Source organism: Silurus aristotelis (genome assembly GCF_946808225.1).
Source record: "Silurus aristotelis genome assembly, chromosome: 11".
Taxonomy (NCBI): domain Eukaryota; kingdom Metazoa; phylum Chordata; class Actinopteri; order Siluriformes; family Siluridae; genus Silurus; species Silurus aristotelis.
In genome coordinates, this window is record NC_139584.1 from 29,820,216 (window position 1) to 29,830,215 (window position 10,000).

The 10,000-nt window shown below is 42.7% G+C and overlaps 2 protein-coding genes and 2 long non-coding RNA genes across 5 annotated transcripts in view; 2 read left to right on the plus strand and 2 right to left on the minus strand.

Moving 5' to 3' along the window:
• Nucleotides 1-1,024, plus strand: part of LOC310733222 — a 1,053-nt gene extending 29 nt beyond the window's left edge. Inside the window, exons 1-2 of the long non-coding RNA XR_014535661.1 lie at nt 1-203; nt 242-1,024. The exon at nt 1-203 is cut by the window's left edge and continues 29 nt beyond it. This is a non-coding gene — a long non-coding RNA (uncharacterized lncRNA). The remainder of the gene's footprint in view (nt 204-241) is intronic.
• LOC310733221 overlaps nt 1-2,486 on the plus strand; it is an 8,150-nt gene extending 5,664 nt beyond the window's left edge. Inside the window, exon 7 of the long non-coding RNA XR_014535660.1 lies at nt 2,376-2,486. This is a non-coding gene — a long non-coding RNA (uncharacterized lncRNA). The remainder of the gene's footprint in view (nt 1-2,375) is intronic.
• Nucleotides 1,355-8,137, minus strand: elmod3 (ELMO/CED-12 domain containing 3). 2 transcript variants are annotated; one of them, XM_083554253.1, is made up of 13 exons: nt 8,006-8,137; nt 6,584-6,974; nt 6,372-6,443; nt 6,238-6,297; nt 6,066-6,135; nt 5,868-5,930; nt 5,349-5,437; nt 5,104-5,227; nt 4,699-4,821; nt 4,356-4,486; nt 3,331-3,407; nt 2,730-2,857; nt 1,355-2,613 (listed from the first exon to the last, which is right to left on the minus strand). In XM_083554253.1, exons 2-13 carry the CDS (start codon nt 6,617-6,619, stop codon nt 2,372-2,374), a joined length of 1,215 nt encoding a protein of 404 aa, XP_083410379.1. In that variant the 5' UTR covers nt 6,620-6,974; nt 8,006-8,137; the 3' UTR covers nt 1,355-2,371. The 2 variants fall into 2 exon arrangements, with proteins under 2 accessions (XP_083410379.1, XP_083410380.1); XM_083554254.1 differs by lacking the exon at nt 8,006-8,137 and adding an exon at nt 7,076-7,398.
• Nucleotides 8,138-9,584: 1,447 nt separating this feature from the next.
• The window catches only part of star (steroidogenic acute regulatory protein), a 3,636-nt gene continuing 3,220 nt past the window's right edge, over nt 9,585-10,000 (minus strand). Inside the window, exon 7 of the mRNA XM_083554804.1 lies at nt 9,585-10,000. This exon is cut by the window's right edge and continues 21 nt beyond it. Coding sequence (XP_083410930.1) covers nt 9,902-10,000 — 99 coding nt within the window. The 3' untranslated portion in view covers nt 9,585-9,901.

The window sequence follows — 10,000 nt, forward strand, 5'->3', positions numbered from 1 at the left end:
TCTGAGCAGGACGTCACGTTACACTCAGCACAGCATGGTCAGGAACACACTCGCTTTATAAAATAGAGCTTCTACAGTCACACACACTCCAATAAAATACGGCTTTCCAACCAAGTGCAAAAGTTCTGCCTTACCGCACGTGTGTGTGTGTGTGTGTGTGTGTGTGTGTGTGTGTGTGTGTGTGTGTGTGTGTGTGTGTGTGTGTGTGTGTGTGCGCGCGCGCACGCACGTGTAAAAGCAGAAATAAAAGGAGGGATGTGTGCACTATTCCAGATGTGTGTAGGTGATCAGTTATGTGACGTGTTGGGCAGAAAAGGAAAAGCAGTAAGCAGGTCCAGCACATGCCCTGTGTAGAGGAACATCATGATTCTGAAAATAAAATCCTCAAACCTCAAAAGAGGATTAAACTTTTTCTTGGTGTCTAAAAATATGGAAGAAATTTGGCTTTATATAGAAAATTCAAATGAATATTAAAGCCAGAGGCGTAAATTTTATTCTCCATCACACAAACTGTACAGTGAGACTGAAGCCAAGCTACAGAACATCTCCAGAAGCCCTGAAGAACCCTTTCAGAAGCTCTACAGAACCCTTCAAAACCCCATCAGATGTCCTACAAAACCCCTTCTGAAAGGCTGCTGAATTTAGTTTAACAAAAGAGCGTGTTTTGATTCTTGTAAAGAAAAAGGAATCGAAAGAAATGAAATGTGACGGCACTCTGAGATGATGTGGATCAGATCGGGGCTTCGAGAGGAACACAATCAGAAAGAAATGATGAAGATGAAGAGCAGCAGTGATTATGGTACAACAGCAGCGAAACAATCCACGTGATTACATCAGACGAGCTCGGAAGGTGATCGCTGAGATTTCGGTGTGATTCATTCTAACGACTTGTGATTCCATACGACACGATACACAATAACCTCAACTGTTAATCATTTACAGAAATCATCTCTCACACACGCACACACACACACACACATATACACACACACACACACACACATATACACACACACACACACACACACATACACACACACACACACACACACACACACACACACACATACACACACGGTAAACCCTGAGAAGAAAATGAAAGCCTACGTGAGTTTTATGCTACGCAACGAACTGCGTGTTAAATATCACAATATAACACTAAGCGATGTATCGGACCGGAACTGGAGCAGATCCACACACACACACGTGAAGCTGTTTATCGCAGAGTAAACATCAACATCAGATGCTACATCACTTCTGACATGCTAATGATACAGGAGGGGGCGGAGTTACAGAAACAATCCAAAGTGAGACCGCACAGCGCAGGCTACACCCACACTTCAGAACCCTAGAGAGTGTGGGAGTGGCCTGTGCTGTGGGGTCTCGGGAGTGGGTGTGGCTGGTAATGTAGGTTACAATGTGTGGGTGTGGCCTGTGCTGTGTTCTAATGTGTGGGTGTGGCCTGTGCTGTGTGTTCTAATGTGTGGGTGTGTCCTGTGCTTTGTATTCTGATATGTGGGTGTGGCATGTGCTGTGTATTCTAATGTGTGGGCGTGGTCTGTGCGGTGTATTCTGATATGTAAGTGTAGCCTGTGTTGTGTATTCTAATTGGTGGGTGTGTCCTGTGCTCTGTATTCTGATATGTGGGTGTGGCCGGTGCTGCGTAATCTAATTGGTGGGTGTGGCTGGTGCTGTGTATTCTAATATGTGGGCGTGGCCTTTGCAGTGTGCTCTCGTGTAGAGGAGTGCCTCCAGCTATGTCATGTTACAGTAAAGCTCGGGCTGTGTGTCTGTCTGTGTGAGTGTGTGTGTGTGTGTGTGTGTGTGTGTGTGTGTGTGTGTGTGTGTGTGTGTGTGTGTGTGTGTGTGTGGTAAAAATAAAAAGCTAAAATATAAGGATTGTGCAAATTGTACATTCTCTACAGTCTGGTAAAGTCACTTCACACGTTCATTCAGGCTCCTCCCCTAATTAATAGTGTGTATAAACTGTCTCCTTCTGTCTCTCTCTTGTCTCCCTCGGTCTCTCTTTTGTCTCCTCCTGTCTCTCTCTTGTCTCCCTCTGTCTCTCTTTTGTCTCTCTCTTCCTCCGGTCTCTTTCCTGTCTTTCTCCTGTCTCTCTCTTGTTTTCCTCCTGTCTCAGTCTCTCTCCTGTTCTCTCTCTCTCTGGCAGGATGTTATAAAATGAAGAGATGGAGTGAGGGATACAGCCTCAGATCAAATGAATCACATCCCAGAGTCTCTTTCTCTTCTGCTCAGTCTTTTTGACTCACTTTATCTTACATTCTGTCCATCTGTTTCTCTTTCTCTGTCTTTCTGTCTGGTTTATTCTATCTGTCTTCTCTCCCTCTCTTTCTCTTTCTCTCTCTCTCTCTCAGATGAGTCTGGCCTCTCCCTCCATCTCAGGTGGAAGTTCACACACTCCAGTGAAGTTTATCTTTCCCTCCTTGTCTCCGTGGCTTTGGCTATAAGACGCCCCGTCGCCGAGGGAACGGTTGCCGTGCGACAGCAAGTCAGGTGACGTGCGGTGGCCAATCCCAGAGCACCTCTCCTGCAGGTAACAGTGCAGGTGTTTAAGAAGCTGCTTCGGGTTCTTCTTAACGTAGAGCTCCACATCTGTACAGTACACACACACAGACACACACACACACACACACACACACACACACACACTAAATATAAAAATAAACATATAAAACTTTACGTTACTTTAAGTTTTGGTGAACTTTGACCTTTGAGGACGTGTCCTGAGTCGGAGATGGTCTTCCTCTGACTCCTCCACACCTCGTACAGGTGCAGAAACGTCGCCACGTAGACCTCGTTCAGCACGCTCACCACCTGCTGCCGCCGGTTACACTCCCTAAACCACCGTTATTACCACGGCAACGAACACACACACACACACACACACACACACACACAGAACAACTGAGTCACACCAACAAATTAATACACAAAATATCTACAAAATATATCATTAAAAAATCATTACAAATAATTAAAATTTAATACAATCAAACAAAGTTGCTGAAAAAACAATCAATAAAATCTGACCAAATAAAAATAAATAAATAAATAAATCAGAAAAAACGGAAAAATAAATCTCAATTAACAAAATCTAAAAAATTTTGAAATAATTTTAGATTTATATAAAAAAATTAAACATACAAACACAAAATATACAGATTTTTTTCTTTTATTCCAAACCAATACAATTAATATTTTAAATATTCATATTTAAATCAATATAACATCTCAAATGTGTGTGTGTGTGTGTGTGTGTGTGTGTGTGTGTGTGTGTGTGTGTGTGTGTGTGTGTGTGTGTGTCCTCACTTGGTCAGGACCTCCTCCCTGAGCGCATGCAGGACGATGCGGGTCAGGTTAATGGACATCACGCTGAACGGAAAGTTCTGGAAAAGAGGACCGTTGTGTAGAACATTTCAATGTACAGTATCGCACAAAAGTAAGTGCACCCCTCACATTTCAGCAACATGTTTAGTATCTTCTCAAAGGACAAAACTATAGAACTGAAACGTGGATATGTTTTAGAGAATCATTGTGCAGTTTGTGTATCAGTACTGATTTACTGTCCTCTAAAAATAACAACATACACACACATTATTGTCTAAATAACTAAAGTGAGTGCACCCTCAGTGATAACAGCTTTAAACATGTAAATCCACATGTTCTATTCATCATGTTCTTGTCTCTTTAACAGAACCATATAAATGTGTGTATTTTGTATTAGAGCAGTTAAAATCTGGAGCTTTGAGACGATTCTCTCATACTGACCACTGGATGTTCTACATGGACCTCATGGTAAAGAGTCTCTGAGGATCTGAGAATCAGAATTGTTGATCTTCACAAAGATGCCGAGGCTGTAAGAAGATCAGCATCACCCTGAAACCGAGTTAGAGTACAGTGGTCATGGTCATACAGAGGTTCTCTAACACAGGTTCCACTGGGAACAGACCTCACACGGGTCCATCAGAGAAGTCGAGTCCTCGTGCTGCATGAGTGCTGCTGGTGCTGTGGAGCTGCGGTTCATTGAGGGAAACACGAATGTACATGAACATGTACTGTGAGATTCTGAAGCAGAACGTGATGCTCTTCAGAAATCCCAGCAGCTCTGTGATGTTTATTTCTATAGCGATTTTCACAATGGACATTGTCTCAAAGCAGCTTTACAGACCTGAAGAATTAAAGTGAATAATTTCTCCTCTAAATATATCCAAGTTTCATTTCTATAATATTTTGAGAAGATACTAAAATGGTTGTTGAAATGTGAGTGGTGTACTCACTTATGTGAGATACTGTATATGTGTGTGTGTGTGTGTGTGTGTGTGTGTGTGTGTTACCTGTACTGGATGTTGAGAGAGTTTGTAGATGTCTCTGGCAAGTGGAAGTGTCTCAGGGTCCATGACCAGATAAAGTGTGTGCATTAGAGCCAGAAATCCTGTTCCTCTCAAATCTGAAGAAGGATCTGTACCTGTGCCCCCCCCCACGCGCGCGCGCGCACACACGCGCACACACACACACACACACACACACACACACACACACACACATACACACACACTATAATAATCACTTTAACTCAATAATTATCACTATTAGATAAATATATGACTACATTTTGCCCCACCCCCTGTAATTGCCCCACCCCCTGTTTTTGCCCTGCCCCTCTCAGCTACATCATACCCTGGAAACCGATGTTCTCCCAGTGCGGCCCGTATCGAGGGCAGTCTGCTTTCGTACATGTCAGTTTGCGGTAGATTGTCTGCAGAACACGCATGTGCACCGGCTGTGTGTTGTCCAGTGGGCCTGAACATACACACACACACACACACACACACACACACACACACACACACACACACACACACAGATTGACCAAAAGGTGTTGAGTAATTGTCCGCTGTGACAGTAATACCGGTTTATGTTAATGAGCTTGTTATCTCATGGTTCCCGTAGCAACAGTGCGTTCACTGGGTTGCAATAGGAATCGTGTTTAATAACACGTATGTAACTGTTGATGCTCCTTTTATTAACAGGTGTAAGAGGAATGAAGCAGCGCAGTGACGTGAGGTGACGCGAGATGCTCACACTGTGCGATGGCGAACACCAGGTCTCTCTCCTCCGTCAGCTCCCGGTGCAGACGTGGAGGACCAAACAGGAAGTGTGTGACGACGGCCAATCCTGTTCTGCGGACAGTCGGCTGTATGTTCCTCTGGAGAGAACGGAAATAATGGATTTTATACACACACACACACACACACACACACACACACACACACACACACACACACACACACACACACACACACACACACACACACACACTTTCTCACCAGCAGGTTGGCCAGGTCTGTGGTCTGAAAGTGCTGCAGCGCCTCGTTGAAAGAGATCAGAGGCGACGGAGCGAGCTCTTCTGCAGGAACTGCACATGACATCAATCAGTTGGTATGCGTTGCCATGGAAACACAGAAACACACCATCTTGCATTTATTGCTATTCCTGCATGGGTTAAACTCCACTTGATTACAACTTCCGATTAAGGAAAAGGGGGCGGAGTTTACAGGACAAAAGGCGTTCGGCTCCACAAAGGGGGACATTTTAAAAACGCATAACGTGAAAAAAGGCTCAGCACGGCGTATTTTCACATCCTCTACAATTTATAAACTAGTAAACAGTAAACTTCTGTTTCTATGGCAACAACAGCCAGGAAGTAATTCTTAAAAGGTGAAGAGGAAAGAAATCAAAGGGGCTCGGCTGAGCTCGGCGTGATGATGTGATGCTGCCTCGTTGCCACGGCGACACCTGCGTGTTGCGAGGTTACCGCAGAGACGAGGCGTGGCAAGCGGTCTCACCTGGCTGGATGCTCTCGAGGGCGTCCCATTCCTGTTGCGCACGCTCCAGCTCCAAGTCTACCTCTACACACACACACACACACACACACACACACACACACACACACACACAAACACACACAAACACACACACTCACAATCTAAACATGTATTTTATTTGTACGTGTTTTTAAAGAGTGCAGATTCGTTTCATTTTACCGTCTGCTTCCGTCTGATCTCCACCTGCAGCCAGGGACTGTAGGAGGCCATTCTGCTTCAGCGCTGAAATCTAAAACACACATTACACACACTGAGGACAGAACACACACACACACACACACACACACACACACTGTTTAATCTGAGCTGACCTTCTCGCTCGCTCACTCACCGAGACGGGTTTGAGATACGAGCCGCCCTCGATGTCGTTCTCTGTGATGCCGTTACACACCTGTGGAAAACTAAAAGTTTAGGACACACACACACACACACACTCACACACACACATTTCTGTGCAGGAGTTACCAGTGTGTGTGTGGAGTGCACAACGATCAGATCTTCCACCTCCTTCCATTCTGGTGTGAAACCGTTCGAGCTCTGAAACACATTAAGAGGACACCTTGTGTGGAAGTGGCTACACGTCAACCTGCTTATGATGTCACAATACCGCGTGATGATGCACACGTTATCGGAGGTTAGATACTGCGTCAGATCAGAGTATGTGTAACGGTACGGACCTCAATGTGAAACGCGACCGCAACGTCGACCTCCATGCCGTCCGTAGTCCTGACCTTACTGTCCCCTCATCATCATCCTGATACATCTCGACTCCTCTCTCATCCTGCAGGTGTGGTGAGATAATAATGCAGTCTTTACAGAGAGCTCATGCTGTGGTGTGGTGAGAAGGTGGTTAGAGGACAGACGCAGGTCTCAGATCAGTCCCGCAGTGGTGCAGTTCTCTGATCACAGAGCAGCGTTTCTCACTCGGCCTTGTCTTGGATGAGTAGAAGTTCATGTAGGCCCAGACTGCTGGTAATGAGTGAGACGGATCTTCGGTGTGCCATCGGGGCGAGGACTGATACCACAGGAGGAACGGCAGCTTCGGGAACACCAGAGTCTAAAAATATACTAAGAAAATAGTCTCATATTAGTGCCAGTGCTGTAACCAATCAGTACACAGATCCTAATCAATCAAGGCCACAGGCCCCACCCCCTAAATCCAAACTAACCAATCAAGACCACAGTTCTCCTCTGCCTTGTCTAGACAACCAAGTCGTCTAGACATCACAATTTGTCCAACTTGCTTAAATCCCTTTTTTTTCTTGAGCAGGCCAATCAAAAAACAGATCTTATTCTGGAATAATTCCCAGCTCTCTTTTTACAGCCTTCACACTGTTTATTATAAGCCTCATATTATCTCTATGACTTATTATAAAGCCTGGTGCTGATGTCCAAAGGGATGACGTCATCTCTCTCTATCTCTCTCTCTCTCTTTCTCTTTGTTCTGCATTTCATTCCTCATGTATTGTGTTTTCGATGCATTGCGGATTGATTTGATTTCCACACACGTGACCAGCGGGGAAGCGTTTGGCAGTGACGTCATATATTTAAACTTCAAACTACCCCCCCCTCCCAACAAAAAAAAAAACCCGTTACTAGGATACGGCACTGCGTGCATGCGCGCACCACTTTAGAGCTGATAAATTAATAATAATAATAATAATAATAATAATAATAATAATAATAATAATAATAATAATTAATGGAATGTAAATGTAATGAAAATTATACTTTTACGCTTTTAGTTTTAGTGTCAACACAAATAAACAAATAAACAGCTATTGTTTTAGACTTTTCCCCCTGTTTTAATGCACTAATGCTGTATGTCTGTAACTGCCCCCTGTGCACGGCGTTATAATGCCCTAATGCTCCGGGTTTGTGCAGTTTTCTCCCCCGGTCCCGCAGTAAATAACTGGCAAGCAACCAATGTGTGTCTCAGGCTAACATGCTAACATGCTAACTTTCAGCCCTGACTCTGAGACTGAACTGTTGATTTTAGAGTGAAATCACATGAACGTGCAATTCTACCCTCCAAAACATGTCTTTCTGACAGAGACTCTAAAAATAAGCAATAAATCATAATAAATGTATATTTGTACCTTTTTGACGCTCCTCCAATCTCAGCTTCTCTTACCCCTTTTCCGACGTGCACCCGATTGCGCAATGCCTCATGGGAAATGTAGTTTTTCCACCGCCGTGCACTTCCGGGATTAGCTAACAACATGTAGGCGATCATACAAATATTAGTGTTTATTTTAATAATATATAATAATAATAAAATAAAATAATAAAAGTGTTTCCCTATTGTCTCTAATGAATGTTCCTAAAGGCAAACTTCAGACATACTGCTGCATTATGCTAATTTATCACTCTATATTCTACATTAACATCGAAAGTGTTCATATATTTACTTCAAATAAGAAATAAACTACATTTCTGTGAGATTTCTTGTAAGAATATCGATCTCACTGTTCAAAACAATGAAAGAGACGAACAATAAGGTTGAGTTTGTAATCTAATGCTAGTCAAACACACCATACGCTAGTGACCATCATTCTTAGCGGTTTTAACTAGCATGGGATTGTTTTGGGATCGCTTACATTTTTTTAATAAAACTATTTAGGATTGTACCAAAGCTAATGATAGCTAGCGTCTCCTGCTGGAATTGTTAGCCTTGTATCTTCTAAACTAATGAAGAAAATGTGGATGATTGGATAACTTTTTAACGCTGTTCATGATATTGAAACATTTGAGTAAATACGCTACAATGCTTGCTCGAGATTTGCACTTGTAATAACGCTAAAAGAGACGCTTTATTGCCAATTTCTTTTATTTCATATAGACATCTTTACTCAGGGTGACAAGGTTACATCAATCACATACAGGAAAAATAAATATGGAAATTTTCTCTCAAATACAATTACAGCTTGGAACCAGAAGGAATCCTGAAGAAAACTTTAAATCAACGACTTCATGGGATTAAAAATCAACTCAATAAACAATATTACAAGTGTGAAAACGTGAAATTGTGAATGCATCATACAGCCTGACAGTGAATCTGCATGTGTACACCATAAACAGGAATGGTAATATATTCATTTGCATATGGAATATTTAATAGTTTGATGAATAAACAGAAAAAAATTTCAAGGAACCTTTTTAGGAACCAATAGCATTCTAGAAAAGAAGGCAATTATCCGGAAATCTAGTTATGAGGTCTGGCTGAGGAACCCAGGAACCTTTTAAATATAACCCTGGCAGGTTTTTTTTAGAAACTATAGACTTCTATCACTTGTTAAAGAAAAACAAAGGGAAGCTTCTCAGGTCTTGATTAGTAAACCAGGAACCTCATAACAGAAACCCTGGAAGTTCTTTGACAGCTAGAAGCCATAGAGTTTCATTATTTAGAAACTAAAAAAAAAAAAAAATCCAGGAACCAGGAAGTTTTGCAATCAGATCTTTGTTAGGAACCCAGGAACCTTTTTAACAAGAACCTAGGAAGTGTTTTTCTTTACTAGAAATTTATTAGACTTGAATTACTTGTGAGCTGCACATTAGCCTCGTAGCTTCAGTGCAATCAGGTCGTGTTCGATAGTTTACATTTGGTTCCAAGCTGTTTAACAAAACATTCATTAGGATTGAATACATTTTTAAAATAAATAAACGTTGGACTTCCTGTTCATTAGCAGCGAAGGAGTTTGGATTAACTGTTGACGTTTGTTGCGGTGTGTGTGTGAGCGTTAGGCATTAGCTACGAACTCAGATCTGCAGGCTGTGATACACACACACACACACACACACACACACACACACACACACACACACACACACACACACACACACACTCCATCATATCATCTTACAATAGACTTGTGATGTCAGAATCTGTGAGATTATGAGTGGGCAGAGTTTAATCTCTACTTAGAGTTTGCTCTCTCTCTGTGTGTGTGTGTGTGTGTGTGTGTGTGTGTGTGTGTGTGTGTGTGTTTATGAAGTCAGCAGGCCATCACTGCCTCCATGCCTCTGTTCGTAGCCATTCTGTCTCGGAGATGATTCGCAAAATCCACCTGAGTCTGAGAAAGAACTCGGTTTAT